This window comes from Epinephelus moara, chromosome 9 (genome assembly GCF_006386435.1).
Source record: "Epinephelus moara isolate mb chromosome 9, YSFRI_EMoa_1.0, whole genome shotgun sequence".
Lineage (NCBI taxonomy): Eukaryota > Metazoa > Chordata > Actinopteri > Perciformes > Serranidae > Epinephelus > Epinephelus moara.
The window spans coordinates 35,007,278-35,026,460 of NC_065514.1; the positions used below are offsets into that span (position 1 = coordinate 35,007,278).

The 19,183-nt window shown below is 42.0% G+C and overlaps 1 protein-coding gene across 2 annotated transcripts in view; it reads left to right on the forward strand.

The window, feature by feature from the left end:
- The window catches only part of ror2 (receptor tyrosine kinase-like orphan receptor 2), a 92,856-nt gene that overhangs the window by 55,159 nt on the left and 18,514 nt on the right, over positions 1-19,183 (forward strand). For both annotated transcript variants that reach the window (XM_050052667.1, XM_050052668.1), the window contains exons 3-4: positions 13,240-13,536; positions 14,457-14,487. In XM_050052667.1, the coding sequence (XP_049908624.1) occupies positions 13,240-13,536; positions 14,457-14,487 (328 nt within the window). The remainder of the gene's footprint in view (positions 1-13,239; positions 13,537-14,456; positions 14,488-19,183) is intronic.

The window sequence follows — 19,183 nt, forward strand, 5'->3', positions numbered from 1 at the left end:
AAGGGGAATATTCTTAATGAACTAAAGTAATGGGGACCACGTTTAGCAACAGCAAAACTACTAAAACTTGGATTATACAACTGATGCTGTATAATCCAAGTATCACTTATCCAGTCGTATGCTCAGTGCTTCCCAAACACATGCATTTTCACTAAAACATTATGATTTGAAGCACTTAAGTACAAACTGTCTCATGCATAGCCTAGTAGCCTGCCTGAGCCTGCATGCCATTTGAACTCTGCTCTCGAGCTCATAAATAGTCAAGTAAATGGAAATTCAGTCAGGACCACTTTAGTCAAAGAAACCGTATTTCCATTGCAGTATTATATTTGGCGGTGTGGCTCTGTTTTGGGACATCTGTGCCCCTCCTTGGGCCTCTGTTGAGAGCCTAAGGCAGACAAAGCACACCCTTCCACACACATGGACAGGCTAAGGCAGAGAGAGCACACCTCTCTGCCCTTCAATGCGCATATGAGGAAAGCCTGAGGTAGAGAGAGCAAACCATTCTGCCCTTCTATGTGCCTATATGGAAAGCCTGAGGCAAAGAGAGCAGTGGGAAAGACCCTCTGGGAACAGAACAGAGCAGCATCAGTGATAAACAGAAATGACACTGATAAGTCAGACACAGCATGAGAAGTAGGAGTTAGGGTGGAGGCAGGTTGCAAAGCGGCTTGCAGAGGAAGCTGCAACAGTAGGCAGGCCAAAGCAGTTTAAATAGGGCACCCTGAATGAGGTTTGCCGATCAGTTACATAGAAAGTGATCATGTGATCTATCAGCTGACTCCCTTCCATCAATCAGCTGATCCATCAGTTGATTGAGCTACTTGAGATTAGGTTCGTTCGAGATGAGCCAGTCCTGCGCAGATTCGATCACCGGCGATCGGCGCACAATGCATGCCGGTTAGTTTTGTGTCCGACTTCATCCCAACTTGCTCTGACGTATTACAAAAGTGGACGGCGATAAAGCCGCGAGAGCGAGGCGGCCACAGTTTTTAGAGCCAGGCGCTGCAGTTGCTCTCCACCGACTGCACCGCCTGGCTCTCACCTGATCTAACAGCTGATTGGTTCAGACGTCGACTCAACAAGATGACGTTTTAGATAAACTACTAATTTTTGTTGAATTTTAGAGATTAAGATTGTATTTGTCTGATCTGAAGGTTTATTCTGTGAACAGAAAACATGTTGTGTGACTGACGGTGAAAACAAACTGATATATGGGTCTGATCACTTTTTTAATGAATTGACATCATTCCAGACAGGATGTAAGTGTGTCTGTGACTTCCTGTACGGACTGAAGGCTGCTGGAAACTGTCGGGAAACTGTCCGACTTCACTGCGGCTTTTTGTCACCACCCCCCGCTGCGGCTGCTCTCGTCTACTTTCCAGGCGAGGCGTAGTTCATCTCAAACAAGCCTAATAGCTGATGTGGCTGGGATGTGAGCTAAGCTTGACACCATGTCCTGCCTGAACTAACACTGTGCTCAATTGTTGATATAGATGTGCTGTTGATAAACGCGGTCCCCATTTACTTCAGGTCATCAAGAAATGTTCATCCTTTTTGGATTCTCTGTCACTGTGCAGGCATTTAAGAAAAACAAGCTTTCTTCCCAAATTCAACACATGGTGAGTAATTGATATACAAAAGGTGACTTTGCTGAAGTATTCTTTTAAAACATACTTCTTGTTCATTACAGCTGGAGCCGTTTTTGTGTATGGCCATCATCTTTAAAGAGTTCATTAATGATTTGAAACAGGTTTGTTAATGTTTGTGCCTTCTGGTTATTAAGCCCTGTCCTTCCAGGACTTAGCTCTGTCATGCAGCATGGTGGGTGTTCAGTGCAGCCTCCTGGCCTGTAAGCATCAATCATGTTATAATTTAAGGGGAAGCTTCAATACTGCTGCAGGGTGTATTTAATACCAGGGTAGGGAAAAGAATGGTACAACGTGAGGACTGTTTGCAATGACCGTCAGTCCTTCAGGGACTAAAGTAAGCACTGAGCAGTAATAGTTTGGGGAATTTAGGGATCATTCTTTAGAACAGAAAGGAAACTCTGCAGAGCTTTCTTTGTAATTCTTCTTTCCTTGTTATAATCATAATTTTAGGTGTAGTTTGAAAGTGCATTGTTCACTTATTAAGCCTACTTTACACTACATGGTTCAAGTGACCCAATTCCGATTTTTTCCTTTCAAGTGGCACAGATCAGATCTGTAACATGAACGTGTAAACAGGAAAAAAACGCATGATATCAGATATTGTCAGATCAGATTCAGGCCTCCTTCACATGTGGAAATATATCGGATATGAATCAGATATCTGCCAATAGGTCTGTAATCTAAATAGACAGATCGGATATTTCCTGGCAATCCACGTCGTAGCGTCATGAATAATGGGACGAAAGCGCATTTTGATGACGTGCTCATGAGCGAGGGAAAGGAAGGAAAGCCGAATAAATCGCACGGTTATCAAAAACTATGAACCAAAAAAAGCACAATCTATCCTGAGTGAGACAAACTGCTTGATCCCCGTCTCCAGTGTACCAGCAGAGAACCTGCAGAACCGAATCAGCGAAAAAACACACCGGGCTACACAGCCTCTCTACCTGAGCAGCTGAAGCTGCGGCTCGCACCCTCGGCACACAGACACGCAGACTGTGCTTCCTCATGCCAGCCAAACGTGTGCACAGCTGTGAGAAATAAATATGTGAGGTGTACGCTGCTTTTCTATCTTTTTTTTCTTTTTCTTTCTTTTTTCTGTCAGCGACATACACTCCTAACACAGGACGGGTTGTTTTTATTGAGTTAATTATTAAGCCATAGTGATGCGCGGATCGGCTCTGATAGCACCCAAATCAGCATGTACCTATCAATCATCCAGCCACACCCGTCTGCAGCTGCACGGACATTCCCACCGCTCTGTGTAGGCTAAGTTACCTTTTAAATTATGTGGAGCAGCGCCAACTTTCCAGGTGATTTATTCTTTAATGATTAACTTCAAATATTTAAAGTTAGTCCTTAAAATTGCTTTCAGTAATTTCCATAGTGACATAGTAATGTCACTGTAGCAAATACCATGGGACATTTACACAGTGGTCAAGAGTGCTGGACCGGAAGTGTCGCACAAAAAAACAGAAGCTGCCTGTGTTCTGTTATGCCTCCGTGTCTCCGTGAAAAATAAGATGAATAGAACATGTAAACAGCAGTCAGGAAAAATCGGATATAGGCAACAAATCGGAATTGGGTATCAAGACATGGCAGTGTAAAGGCAGCCTTATTTGAGTTTGATAAGTTGTAGGGCTGTTCATAGAGGTCACAGAGGTCACTTTTTGTTATTCATTCAGCCAGCTCTCGTACAATTGATTATTATCAGATCGGTCCTATGTACAATATCAAATGTGTAGTATAGATTGGTGTAACAGTGCATGGTTAATACAGAATGTTTATGATTGTGTCAATAACATCACCCTTAATGTTCCATTACTGCACACTATGTCCTTTAAATCAGGTTTAAGGAGTTGAGTTGTAATGATAAAAAGAATCCAATCTCATCTATGAGCAACAGTAATTCAGAGAGAAAGAAAAGAGATCACTATGATACAGAGCTGGAATGGAGGCTGGAGCCTCCTCAGCACCCTGTGTCTCGGCTGTCCATCTCTCCACATGAGGTAGATGAGATGTAGAGTCTGATGGGCACAGGATGAAAAGATTTCCTGTACCATTCTGTGTTGCATCGTGGTGGCATCAGTCTCTTGTTTCAGGTGCTCCTGTGGGTGAGCAGGACATTGTGGAGAGGGTGAGGGTCATTGTCTATGATGCTCCTCTCTAAGGGCCCTGACACACCAATCTGACGATCGGCTGTTGGTCAATGTTGAGCCACTGGTAAGTGTCAGAGCATGTACATTCTGCACCTGCGTGGATGGAAATAACTCTTCACACCAGCAGACGGCACTTTCTGTATTTGTCATTCTAAAAGGGAAACTGAAGACGGTCTTGATACTAGTTAGCCAGCTAGCACATTAACAACACAATCCAATGTAAAAAGAACAGAGCATATTTACTGTGCGCCAATGATCAATAACACAAACTATGATGGAATGTCTCTGCTTTAGAACTCAATGGATAAAGAAAAATAATCTTACCCTACATAATAAGTTTGTTTTGATCTCACTCTCTCTTGACTTTAGCTTAGTTTAGTTTCCTCACTTCCATTTTTCTCCTCGTGAGCTGAGCTGACCTGCCCATCAAAATTCACCATTCACCAACGGCTCAGCTGTCGCCGACGTTGATTCAACACGCTGAATTGGCAAAAAAAAAAAAAAAAAGCTCACAGGGGCCAATGAGAGGCAGCGGTGTGGGATACACCGCACCGATGAGGGCGGCAGACGCTTTTTAATGGCCCAATTTTGACTTACAGCTGATCGTCGGCTTTGTATGTCAGGGCCTAAGACCTAAGATTTCCCAAACAATCATCATCACATAAATACACCATAATTTATTATCCATCTTAGACTAGATGCTTTCTGTGTTTAATTCAGGATTTTCCCCTGTGTCAAGATAGGTTAAGTCCGACACAACCACTTTTGGTGTCATTTGGTGCCCTGAGTAGTCATTTCTCAGACAGACAGGCTGGTTGTCCAAGTGGATCAGGCTTTGGACACTTGCCAGCGAGCTGGCTTTGAGAGAAAGCAGCTTTTCATTGCCTCTATCTCTTGGGGATAGGACTAATCAATCAAGTACTTCGGCCTTGATATTTGACACAGTCAAGCCTCCATAAAAGTATCTTACTAGTCACAAAGTAGCGCTAGACTCGGAATGATGATGTGTGAATCTCCAAGGGAATCATTATTATTGAAAGTGGGCTCAGCATGCTTGCAGGCAAGCTGCCTTTACCTCTGCAGGATTGCATTACAGTTTGTAAGAGAAGGGTGATTGATAAGAGAGTGGAAGTTTTGGTTTACAATAAAACAGCCTTAACTGGGTAACAAACATGGATCGCTGTTGTGATTAATGCAGGCATAACACTGTATTCGAGTCTGGACTGGGCTTCATTTTTCACCTGGTTGAAGATCTTTTTGTCATTACCTTGCAGTGTTTTGCAGCAGTCAGTGTTGATTTTGTTGACAAAAACTGTAACGAAAATTGTTCGTAAATGACCTTTTCTGTGTGATGAAAACGAGATGATGAGCTAAATATAGATCTTGACAATAAAAACTAGGACATAATCTATGTTTCATTTTTGCTGACGAGACGAAACATGATAAAAATGTTAGTCGTGGATTTTCGCATATTAATAGCTGGGAATGACTGTGCTTACAATTATCTTCAAATGATGCATGGAGAACAGGCTGGTAAACTCCAGTAAAGAGTCAGCGTCAGGATGTTTCACTAGCCAGCAAAAACACTCACACCGGAGCAGCGTCAGCCATTAGTGTGAGTTGTGAGCTGTAATTCAGCAGTAAATAAGCAGCTGTGTGTGTCTGACTGTGGATGGTGGAGCTGCTGAATAGATTTTTGGAGTTTGTTAGTTGTGGCAGTGGCTGTTAGCAGCTAGCTTCACTCGTTAGCCGCTGAATGTCAGCAGAGCAAGCAGCCACCAGCCACCGGTTGTCACAGCTGATTCCCGCAGGACTCCACTCAGTCCAGACTGGCTGAAGAAGGTTTATGGGTTGATGCTGTTTGACAGGCAGGTAGGAGGCTCAGTTACCTGTGAGTGTAGCTGTGATGTAAGTAAACAGTCTCAACTCAGATCAGTTTTCGCTGACAGAGATGAAAGTTTAGTTTTAATTACCAACTCTGTAAGAGGACATGAGTTTAAACCTCCAGACTAACATGTTGCAGATTAAGAAAGCTTTAATGAAGTTATTTTTCTGCTTGTTGGCAGTGAGATGGATAAGTCAGAGTTTACAATGAATCTGGGTACAAATCCTAGTTGTCTCAGATTAGTTATTTGTGGTGTCAAAGTTTTTCAGAGCATTAATAGAGAGATGTTGAGGTTTTCAAATGATGATCATTAAGTGTGTGCTCATAAATCACCCCTTAAACCTAAAAGGCAGGAGGGCAAGAACCCAAGACAGGCAGGGAACAGGTTACCACAGTGAACAAATAAAGTGGGCTGGAATAAGTAGATCAGGATCTAATGAGAGGGAATGGAAAACAGGTTGGTGACTGGGTGATGCAGGTGAGAAGGTGAGTGGGGAAGGCCAGGTATATTTGATGAGTGAAGATGTGGCAGTGAGATGGTAGGAGTAGAAGGGAAGAGATCATCTGTTGGATGGAGAGAAAATGGCAACGTAGGGGCTTAGAGAATGGAGAATGTGGGACAAAGCTACAAACTGTGATGTCACAGTAAAAAGAAGGCAAATGGGAACTCAAATGGTGTGATTTCTGTGGAACAAACAGGTTAGGGATACCTGTGGCCAGTGCAATGTCATCAGCATTCAATGTGGGTTTGACCTTAGGAGAAATTTTGTGGGAGGATTCAAGCATTTGACTGGAAAAGTGTTGGAAATGGAGTCTTTGTAAAGTTGGAGACATTTGGCTTTATTAAGGAATTGAATGTTCTTTTCCCTGAGGGGACACTGGAGGCAACAGCTTGTCCAGGTGGACATATTTGTGGTGCAAGGAGGAGCCGTGTTGGGATGTGGTGATTGGCTGCAATGTGTCTGCTTGGATGCTCTCCAGTTTGAGGTGCAGCTTTCGGAAGAGTGATTTGACATGTTGCATGAGCAACGAGAAACGGTACTTGATTATGTTGTTGTTTGCTAGCGCATGGTAAATATACTCTGTTCCTTCAACACTGGATTGTGTTGTTATTGTCAGCTGTAGTCTTTGTGGTGAGGTCAGTTGCAACTTTTTGGCTGAGACACAGGCAATGTGAGGCGACACAACAGTCAGCTTTCGTCACCGCTTGTTCTCTGATATCAGTTTGGTGTGTCTGGGCCTTTAAGACCTCTAATGTTTCATTACCTGAAAAGTTGGTGGCTGATGATGTGAAATCAAGCCCTCTTACCATAGATATTGTGCTGCAGGGGTCCATTGTTGGTTCACCACAATGAGCACTACTTATAAATAACATAATTCTCCCTTGAACATCCATTTTTTTGTGGAAGACAGGTTTGGTTTGCCCCTCACAGAGGTACAGCCAAGTTCTCCATGGCCCTGGAATGTGACATTATGTAACATCACTCTGCCATTGGATTCCCATAGCTACTTATCTGTCAAGTCAATTTTTTTATATCTCAAATTTGCCTCAAAAGGCTTTACAATCTGTACAGCATACCACCCACATTATCCTCAGACCCTCATGTCACGTTGTTTTTGTGGTCATATTATCATGACATACCCTAACTGCAGAGCCACGTTGATCCCCAGGGCTCAGAATTCTCTTTCTGTCCTCAGTGTTTGTTCTGAGTCCTTTGATCACTGCTGCATGAAATATTGTTTGGGATCTGCATGTCAGCTGTTCATCTTTCCTTTTCTGCAGAGTTGAAAGTTGCAGTACATGCTTAAATGAAGGATGAAGACATTATAATTAAAGAGCTGCATGGTTGCATCACTCATCTGTAGCCTGCTTTTTGGAGAGCTCTGCTTGCCAGGATGAGAAGCTGGGCACGCATCTCTGTTTTTCCATTACGTAAACTCTAGAGCCTGTCTGCTGCTCGAAATGCAGATGCTACTAAGAACCAGGGGACTTCTGTGTGTGTGTGTGTGTGTGTGTGTGTGTGTGTGTGTGTGTGTGTGTGTGTGTGTGTGTGTGTGTGTGTGTGTGTGTGTGTGTGTGTGTTTATCAGTGTCTCTGCACCTAAACCATTCCTTTTGTCTTTCCTTATACAGTAATCTGCATAACAAACAGGGATCCTAGCAGAAAGTCAGGAGTACTGGAAAAAGACGAGGTTAAAACCTACTATATGATTGTTAGACTGTGTTCTATCAGTGTGGAGAATTACACAGATATTCAGTGGTGTCTATAATGTGAATTTCTAAATGTTCATCTGCAGTCATATGTAGCAGTCCCAGTAATAGTTGTTCTCAAAGTGCTCTGATGTAGTATATCACGTGGTTAAAATATGTTAGAGTCAAATAATTGAGGACTGCTGGTGCAGTGTTTTTTGTGGAACAGGAGGTTTGATGTTCCTTTTACAGTAAAACAGTCCTGACAAAAATTGCAGGCATTGTTTGAAAAATTAAAACTTACCATTTGAGGCATGGTGCAATCAAGGCTGAACCTTGGTATTTGGGGCCAATTTGGGTCCCATCCAGACTTCCTGTGTTTGAAAGTTTTTTTGAAGAATTCTTTTTACACATAGATGGTGCTATAGAGCTGCTACAAGTCCCTTCTTTATGCCTCCTTTGCATTTTTACACAGAACCAAACCGCAGTGGCACCATGCCACTAGCATTGCGGAATCAAAAGAGGCGTGACATGTAACACAACAGTGGCAGCTTCTAGTGTGACATATAACAGATGTGTCGGGGTTGCAGAGCCTACAGTGTAGCCTGACGTGCACCTCCCCAGAAATGAAACTTTGCAGCTCAGAGGCAAGAAAACTCTGGCCCCCCACTGTACAATCATACCTTATACACAGCACAGTACTAGGTGCTAGATGGAATAATGGGGTGAAATTCCCGCCCTAGAGAGGCAGCAGTCCTTTTTACACAGAGATGGTGCTTTAGAGCCACATCAAAGTCCCTTCTGTACGCCTCCTCTACATTTTTACACAGAATTGATAACTGATTTTAGACAGCATCTTGGTATTGTGGAATCAAAAGAGGAGTGATGAGTAGTTCTCTAGTGTGACATATAACATATGCCTCGGCAGCACTTTATAAATAATAACAAAGGCATATCATGGCAATAACAATCATTTACCGTCTCTGTTATATGGCGACTGATCTCATCCTCTGCTCGGAGGGTGAGGAGCTCCCAGACCTCATTGTTTTCCCAATTTGTGGACATTTTCGGCCACTGTTCTTACTCTTCGAGTTAGCAGCTAACTGCCACAGCTACTTTTTAACTCTCCTTTGGTGGGTGGCATGCATAACACGTTGTCATAACCGTGCCGCCCATAATCCCATTCTGCCAGCTGTCCACAACCCCCATTCTCTAATCGTACCTTATATACAGCATTAACCCTATTGTAAAAGTGGCTAAAGTCTCATCTTTCTCTCTGTCTTCTCCTCTCCTGCTCTCCTCTACTGCACATTTTCCTCTCCTTGCCTCTACTCTTCTTTCTCCTCATCTTTCCCTCCCTGTGGTCTCCTGCCCTTCCAACACTATGTTCCATCCATTACCAGCAGGAACACTGTTGCGCCTACTCGTTATGAAAAAGCAACAGCCAACGGGGAAACACCAACACTAAACTAACCTATGGTGTAACTCACTCATTCAGTCACTCAGTCACTCAGTCACTCACTCACTCACTCACTCACTCACTCACTCACTCAGGGACAGTAAGTGTTTTGTGTTTATAGGGCCAGCCAAAAATCTCCATTCCTGTCTACATTCCTGTGTAAGGTCTGCAGTGCTGAGGTCCTATCAAAACACTTTGTTCAGCACTGTTAATCTGACTGACTGACAAGCAGGACTGAATCTGACACCATTGCATTACATTATTATTTTTGGTTGACCCTTGTAGGTCATTCTGAAAAGTCCACACTGGAAACTATGATATTTGGTTTGGCTAATTGCAGCGCTACTGAAAATCTTTCTTTTCACACTTTCTTAAGGTCCAAGGCAAATCTTAAGTCTTCTCAAGCACACTTTGTTGAAAGTTAGGGTCTGCGAAGCACTTACCCTTCCATCATACTCTACTGTGCGCACTCAGCTGTCCTGCAGGTTTGTTGGGTCTCTTTCTCAGGTGACTGAGTGAAACCTAGATCATCTCCAGCCTGTGTGTGTCACTGATGCTGTGATTTAAACACTTGTGTAGAACTGGCAGTGATCAACTTTTTGTTTAATAATTCTGTGTTCACAGTTTTTGTTGCTTTTTGGAGGTGGTTAAACACTTAACGTAGTAGTGAGCAAATAAGCTTTCTTTCAGCTCTAGGAGCATCTGATGACATTTCAATTACAAGAAATGGTAGAGGGGATTTCCCATTAGCAACATGTAACCCTGCAAAGTTGTGATGGTCCACGGGACATAAATGTTGTCATCTGTTCATACACATGACGGTTAACATGACGTCTGGGCAGAGCTACATAATTTATGACTGGACTGTATGCACTGACCACACATGCTGAATGCACGTGTGGTTTGCGTACCCTGACACCAGTGTAGTATGAACAGATCTGCCTGTGTGTCTGTTGTTTATTTATATGGAGTATATTTTGGTCTTATCTTGGTCTGGTTGTTTGTTGCTAAGATATACCTGTTTGTCAGCCCACAAGTCACATCCAAATATGATATACAATACAGCAGTGGCCACAACAGCAGATACAGTACTTCCTGGCTGAAATATATTGTGTCATACAGAATACTAAATTCAGCTGCAAACAAACAACAAAACAGAAGAAAATAAAAACCCACAGAAACATGAAACACAGTTTCTTTGGCTCTGCAGTACACAAACAACATCTGTCATGTTCAGTCATTCCACACCAGACAAATCTGTGGTCATGAAAGACTCTTCTACAGGAAAGTTGTGGCACGCTCAAAAAACACCTGTTTGGGACATTCCACAGGCAAACAGGTGAACTGGTAACAGATGATAGTGTCATTGAAAGGTATTAAAGGGGCATCCTCGAAGGCTCACTTACACACAAGCAAGAATGGACACCTTGTAAAAACAGTGTGGGCAAATAGTCCAGCAGTTTAAGAACAACCTTTCTCGAAGAATTTCTGCACAGAAGAGCCAAACCTAAAAGCCAGCTTATAATGCCTGTGACCTTTGACCCCTCAGAGTGCACTGCATTAAAAACCATCATGACTGTATAAAGGATTTTACTACATGGGCTCAGGAACACTTTGGAAACCATTGTCAGTAAACACCATTTGTGTTTGCATCTGCAAATGTAAGTAAAGACTCTACCATGCAAAGTGAAAGCCATATGTCAAAAACATCCAGAAACACCGCTGACTTCTCTGGACCCAAGCTCATCTGGTATTGACACAAATTGGAAAAGTGTGCTGTGGTCTGACTAGTCCACATCTCAAACTGTGTTTGGAAATCATGGACGTTGTGTTGGGCTAAAGAGGAAAAGAACCATCTAGATTGTTTCTTGCTCTAAATTTAAAACCAGCATCTGTGATGGTATGGGGCTGTGTTTGTGCCCATGGCATCATAGGTAACTTGCACATCTGTGAAGGCACCATGAAAGCTGAAAGGTACATTCAGGTTTTGGAGCAACATATGCTGCCATCCAGATGTCGTCTTTTTCAGGGACGTCTCTGCTTATTCCAGCAAGACAGTTAGACACATTTTGCAACAGAGTGGCTCATTGTAAAAGAGTTAAGGTATTAGACTGGCCTGCCTGCTGTGCAGACCTGAAGACCATTAAAAGTGTGTGACACATTATGAAGCACAAAATTCGGCAGCAGAGACTGCGGACTGTTGAGCAACTGAAGTTCTGTATTAGGCAAGAATGGGAAAGAATTTCACTTTCAAAACTTCAACGATCCGTGTCCCTAGTTCCCAAACACTTAGTGAGTGTTGTTAAAAGAAGAAGTGATGTCACGCAGTGGGAAATATGCTCCTATCCCAACCTTTATGGAGCATGTTACAGGCATCAAATTCAGAATGAGTGTATATTTACAAAAAAAACAAAAAGGTTTATCAGTTTGAACATTAAATATCTTGTCTTTGCTCTTTATTTAATTGGATATAGGTCAAAAAGGATTTACAAACCATTGCATTAAATATCAGTATCTTGTGTCTTTCACTGGTAGAAATATGCCACTTGAATTTTAGGACACCTGGACCAAAGGCCTGAGTCAGGCGGTCTGACTATTTATAGTGAATAATTATACATTCAGATCTGGTAACCTCAAGAAGTGAAGACAGTTGCAGCAGCAAACAGTGCTGGCATGAGCACATCACCAAAGTGATAGTGAGAAATGCAAGGTTATAATGACTGGGTTGTACATCTGCATGAATATGACTGGAAATTGCTGAAGAATGATCCAATGATTGTGAAGCATGACTGAAACAGCTGATATTACCCCCTTTTTCACCAACATTTCCAGGAAATTTTATTACCAGGAATTTGTTTACCTGGTAATCTGTGTGGTTTGCATTTCCACTGCACCTCAAAGTTCCGGAAAATTTATTCAAATTAGCATGATGACGTAGACGATTCGGTGTGTGCCCTGTATTTGGCTCCGCCAGCTTGGCTGGTTACATGCTGGTGTAGAGAGTTGGGGCTGCTAACTTTTAAAGTATTTTAAGATAAGTGTCAAACTAAGTTAGTCTACATACAGACAGCTGTCATTTGAGCTTATTAGTAACAATTTGCTATCAGCTGAACTAGCGTGCTGTCCTTGTGTAAGACATAACGTTAGTGTCGGTGGATGAGAGACTGTGGACGGAGCATATTGAATATCGCTGTCTACATGTTTTTTGTTCATGCTTGCTGAACACATGTATTGATAAAGTATTGGCGTCTTACTCGCTAAGGGTTAATGTCACTTACAGTAACGAGTGTAGCTGCCATCAACTCGAGTCATTTTCAAGTTCTCTTCACTTTGTTTCCACTGCAGCAGCTCGGCTGTTCACCGGTTACCGTGTCGCGTCGGTGTGTATGTGGATGATGTGTGTAGTGGCGATTGGCGCCGGCACAAAAGAACTGATACCGTTAGCGCTTATCAGTACTACAGTGTTTGATAATATAGCGTTGGGGCGAATTTAGTCCCAGTTTCTGGTACCCATCCTTAATCAAAACACACACGAAGTGAAGCTTGTAGAAATGAAATAAAATGCAGAACGCTGCGTGTGTTCCACCGATCAGTGTTCTTCTGCAAACAACCCCGCCCCTCAAGAATTCCGGGTAATCTGAAAAGTCCTACCCCCCTTCTAGGTCCTTTTTCCAGGGTAAATTTGAGGTTGAGGGAAAGTTTTTTACCCAGGTAATTTCGATGGAAACGCGCAGAGGTTTTTCAAAATTCCGGGTAATTGATAAAAGCTCCTGCGGTGGAAAAGGGGCTATCAATGCTCTGTCTGAAATAATGCTGCACTCTATAGTTGATAAGTTTCTGTCGACCCCATGTCAGTTTTAATGCTCCCTTTAACCTCTAACCTTTATGTTTCAGCTCCTCAGGGTTATTTCCTGGAGTTTGTGGAGCCAGTCAACAACATCACCCACTTCCAGGGCCAGACAGCCACGCTACACTGCAAAGTGACAGGAAACCCACGACCAACCATCCGCTGGCTGAAAAACGATGCCCCTGTGGTCCAGGAGCAGGGACGCATAACCATCCGAAAGACAGACGCAGGATCCAAGCTCCGCATCCAGGACCTAGACACGACAGACACCGGCTATTATCAGTGTGTTGCCTCCAACTCACACAAGGTCATCTCTGCCACAGGCGTCCTGTATGTCAAACTAGGTAAGGTTCACATTCATATTCATACATAGACTTAGTTATTATTTATTTATAAGTTAAATGAAACACTCCGTCTTGTAATTACCTGTTTTTATGCATTCGTGTTGGTGTCAGCCATTACCAGAGGCATTATGTTTTTGGGTTGCCCGTCCATCCAGTCATCCAATCTCTTCTCCTGAGAGCGATATTTCAAAAATGCCTTTTGGCACAAATGTCCACTTGGACTCAAGGATTTGAATTTGGTGGTCAAAGTCACTGTGTCTCCAGAAAATATGATTTTGGCCATAACTTATGGATTCATACACTAATTGTGACAAAATTTAACACAAATGTCTAGGATAGGATAAAATGATGAAGTGAAGACATTTTATATTCAAATGTCAAAAGTGAACTTCACTGGGACATCGTAGTGCTCTGCAAAAATACTTTTCTGGCCATTATTCAACATCACATCTCAGGAACAGAGGGGGAGACATTTGGTCAGATACTGAATTGTTGACACTCACCGTGAAACCGTGCTCATTGTATAGATCTTTTGTGCTGTTGATATGTGTAAAGCATCCATGTTTTCACAGTCATGGATGTAAATTGTAGGTGCAACATGACTGGTTTGCAAAGGCGTACAACTGCAATGTGATAATTCTAGTTTGACCATCATCTGTTTAAAAAAGACTTAATGAGACCAATAGCTTGTTCAGAGAACTTGTGTTTTTCTTTGACTGTTGATGTCAACAATGAACCTTGAATGCTTATTGCACTGTAAAAACTGTTAAGTCTAATTGGTAGTTTTTTAAGTAACCAAGACGCCATGGTGGTCCCTTGCATGTAGTCATAAAGCCAACAGGTCCCTCTTAAATATGAATTATGTGCTTGGTTACACAGTTTCTAATATTGTATTTATTGTTTTATTTATATACTCACAGGACAGATGCCCACACATGGCCCAGATGAACCGTAAGTAAACACCCTCTATACATGAATGTGTTTGTCAGAGTGTCTGTGTGTGATTAAATGTCCTACAGCAGGCATATATTAAGTTTGGCCCAGGGGCCAATCAGGCCCATGGAGCAATTTTAAACAGTTTCGGCTTGTTGTTTAATATACTACTGTATATTTGGCCCACTACACAATATTGGTTAATCAAGTATGATCATATGCATTCTTTCTGTTCACCTCATGATGGCAGGACTATCATACCGTTTGTAGCCATGCATCAAGGAGGAGCTACACAGGTGAAGCTAATGTGTTTTCATTAACAGATGATAAACAAACAAACTAACAGTTACCTAACAGCAGACCTACTAAGTAGCACACATGGCCACAGCAAAGTAGGGTTGTAAGAAAATATTGATTCACTCGAGTATCATGATTTTATGTTTTGTGTTACTGCATTGATTCTCAAAAATACTGTATCGATCTTTAATAGTTGACATGAAAAAAATTTGTGGCAGTGGATCATTTTGTGTTGAGAGCCAAAAAATAACTTTTTTATTCAAAATGTATGCATGTGGTGGGCTGTTCTTTATGAAGGTTTTCCTAAAATTCTATTAAGATATACCACAATATCACCTAGTTTACAGTATTGCATAAATTAAATCGTAACCCTTTTATCATGATACGTATTGTATCACCAGATTCTTGCCAATACACAGCCCTACAGCAAAGAAGTGTAAAGTCAGCAGATTTGAATTCTTTTTCCACTGAAAAATGAAACAGTTGAGTCCCATTTGTACAGGGTTTTTCTAACAACCCATATGATGTGATAAACAGCTGGCCCCCAGGTATTTTCACATTGTCTAATCTGGCTCCCATTAAATCAGCTTGGACACCCCTGTCCTGCAGCAACAGTAAGAAAAGCCCTCCACACTGAGAATATTTTCATCACAGACAGAATTTTTGTAAACAAGTTTTAAAATTAAGATCTTTTAAGTAACAGCCACTCCCACCCTGTAACATGGGATATAGCTTTAAAAAAATAATCTTTTCTTTGTGGTGTTTGTAGTGCCTTTGAAGGAGAACAGCATCTGTGGTCTACAGTTCCAATGTAATTCAATGTAATTAGGTTTTCACAGCAGGAAACCTCTCAAACCACTACTGCAGTGGTACCCACCCCTGTGCTGTCCATCTGTACATCTAGTCAAGTCAAGTGGGGTTTTTTTTGCCAAAATACAGCTAAACACATTATTTCCATCAGAGTGAAGGCACAAGAAAAAAGCATTGCAATGCAGCAGCACATCACAGTGAAAGCCTATTGAAAGCCTCAAGGTCAAAGAAATATTTTTAAGAAGTGCAATTTTTTTTAATCAAATGTATGGTATACTCTATAAGTGATATAATACATTTTTCATCTGTCAAAAATATAACAGGTAGGCTATTGAGTTGCCTGGCCATACAATCAGTCTGAAAATGATGTAAAATGTACGGTCAACTCGTTGGTTTTAGATATGTTTTAGAATGATCCTGTGGTAAGAATTAAAGTTTTGGGTTTGAATTCAGATTAGATTTGTAAATTACCACAGCTAATAGCCATTTGCTTAATTAGACTAGTTAAAGGTCTGTAGTAGTGAGTGTGGATTGAAATGACTGTAATTAATAAATATCCTCACATTTAGTAGTTGAAATGGTGTTAGAAGAGCCTGTCCAAAGCTAGAATGGGCATGCAAAGACATGTCAGCTCTCATACCTCTACTGCTTTGACTGACTATTAGAAAGGGTGAAGATATTGTGCTGTGCTGCCCTGATTGATGTAACCAAACCATGAGGGTAGCAGGACATGCAGCCTTTTCTCTTTCTCTGTCTCTCTGTCTCTCTCTCTCTCTGTCTCTCTCTCTCTCTCTCTCTCTCTCTCCCTCTCGTGGCTTTGACTCACCAGGATGGGCTCAGAATAGATTCCTCGACCAGCAGTCAGACACAAGCCAGTGGTTTGGACAGGCCTGCTCTGAGCTGGAAAGAATGCTGATTCATGTCCTCAGTCAGACCAACTGTTTCTGTATGCCTCTTCCAGGGAGCTTATCTCATCAGCCAGCAATATGACTCATTTAATGTAGTTTATTAAGAGCTGGGGGAGAGGGAGTATTCATCAGGGGGGCACTAGGCAGGGTAAAATGCCCTTTTATCTGTTTAAGCAATAATTGGTAGCGTTTACATTTCCTTGTAAAGTTCATCAGACAAGTCAAAGTAACAGCATAAGTGTAGGAACCAGAATATGTACCTAGCCTTTGTTGTGTGATTAGGCTGCACATTGGCACAGGGGTGTGGTTTCACATTATTTTTCCTGTTCACACAGTGGTATGGAGGCATTCAGATAAAGAAGGTAAATTAGGCTCTGATATTTTCTGTTGACCATTGCATCATGTCACATCATGTCATTCCGTTTTGTTAATAAACCTTGCCTTAGTTATTACAGTTGTCCTTTTGTTTAATAAGCATAAAACACACCTGTATTTCAGCATGGATTTGTTTGGAAGCGTCACAGTTTAGAGCCTTAGGCCTGTTCACACAGAAAGTGTTTTAGCAGCTGGAGAAATGGGTGCCGTAGCATTGTTCCAACCTCTCATTGTTCCGACCTCTCATTAGTCCGACGTCCCGTTGTTCAGATATGTGATTATACTAGGCTATACTGTATTTGTGTACCATAGAGGATCAGCAACGCAACAAAAGTAGGCTACTGGTCGAGATACAAGTGTCATAGAGAGGAGAGAATGAAACAGCATAACCTCCTGTTATTAACTCTGGGGTCCGGGTTGTGTGGGGAGCTCTCCGCAGTGCTAAATGGCTCCCGGCAGGCGTATTTCTGCCTTGATGGTGCGCCGCGACCGGCTCTGGGTCAGCTGGGAAAGGCTTGAGGCGAAGCAGGCTCATGGCTTATGTGTTTCCCACTTTCTTTTTCATTTTAACCCACACCATGATCTTTTCCTGACCCTAACCAAGTGGTTTTTGTGACTAAACCTAACCAGACCTTAACCACAGGGCATCATGATGATTTCGGAACAACGGGACTTCGGCACAATGGGTTTAATATGGTCGGAACAATGGGCTGTCGGACCAATGGGCAGACCCCGGAGAAATGAGAATCAGCAAGCTTTTTGCTTGCTGATTTTGCGTTGCTATGTGCCCTGTGTTTCTGTACATTAGGCGCTTGCTGTTTTTGCCAGAGTGCTCTGAATTTCTCGAATTGAAAAAACTTCAACTCAGAGCATAAAAGCGCCCCACGTCGTCTTTGTTTTTTTTCCCATTGTCCAAGTGGATGATTTGAGAGGCAGGCCTTCTGTGGTGGTCATGACAACAAGTTTACAGATGGTGAGAAGAAACTGGTGGTAGCAGCTGCTGGATGCCCAGAGCTATATGACTTTACAAACCTCAGTTACCACCATTTCAATAGAAAACAGCAGGCGTGGAAGCATGTCAGTGCAGTTCTTGAAATGGCCATCATGGAAGCGAAGCTCCAAGACCAGCTGATGATACTTCCCATGATCCACCCTCTTTTTCTGGGTCTTATGTGCCCACACAGATCTCAGTTTCCCTGTGCCCAATAAACTATTTGCTGACAGCCTCTCTCCCTCAACCAGAGCTACAGCAAGTACCCTCTGCCTGTCCATTTTCGAACCTACCAACTAATTACTGTGAAATAGATAAAATAAAAAAACTAATAAAAATAAACAACAGGTTGATTACACGAAAGGGTTAGGGTAAGGTGATGGGGTGTTTGCCTGGCAACAATAAAAAGGGGCAGCAAGCATTTTTTACTTGTTGCATTCTTTTTTCTTTTTTTTTAAAGGGCAGTGCAGTGCACTTCCTGTGTGACTGGGGCCTTAGCTTCTTAGCAGTTTTTTTCACTGATAGTAGATTTTATAAATGGTAGTTTTACAGTGCCACATCATCAGTATAAAGTCACAGGTGTCCTTTAGAACAGAGGAATTATTGGTAGAACTACTGTGCCCTAGTTAGTGTTGTCAAAAATATAGACATGTCAATACATTGCTATTAGCAAGGCTTTCTTGCTCCCTCTTATTGTTCAAATTTACTATAATCACCATTCTGCTGTTGCTGCTACTACTAGCAGAGAAAAAAAGTTATCTGTGTCTTTAATACTAACTGTGAATTGTGTAAACATCTTCAGTTTACTTTAATGTATGAAGAAATGTAACAATTCCCTCATCTGAGAAGCTGGAACCGATTAGTTTTCTGATGATCAATAAATAAATTAATCAAGTAGTTGTTGCATTTCCAAGTGTGCTAAAATAGTAAAATGAAGTAGGCCAACTTTGTCACACTAGCAGTGTGAGTTAGATGTACTGTGCCACGGTAGCACTAGGATTGCAGACTGCAACCAGCTGAAAAAACTCCTGATTAGAATTCCTTCAGTGTTCATTGTTTAGGAAGTTTTTACTGGGAGTCGAGTTATCCACAGAGGTCTCTGCCTCTCCAAATCAACCTCGGCCAGCCTCTACCCGGTGATTAACACTAGTAAAAACACTGAATAGACCAGTTTCACATTAAAAAAGTCAGTGTTTCTTCTATGCTGTTTGGCACAAAGCAGGCAGGCCACTCACCCAGCGCCTGCTATGTGTGCTTATCATCATCAAAACAGTTGCCAATTAATTTTCTAACGATTGATGAATTGACTAATTGTTGCATCTCTAACTGTGCT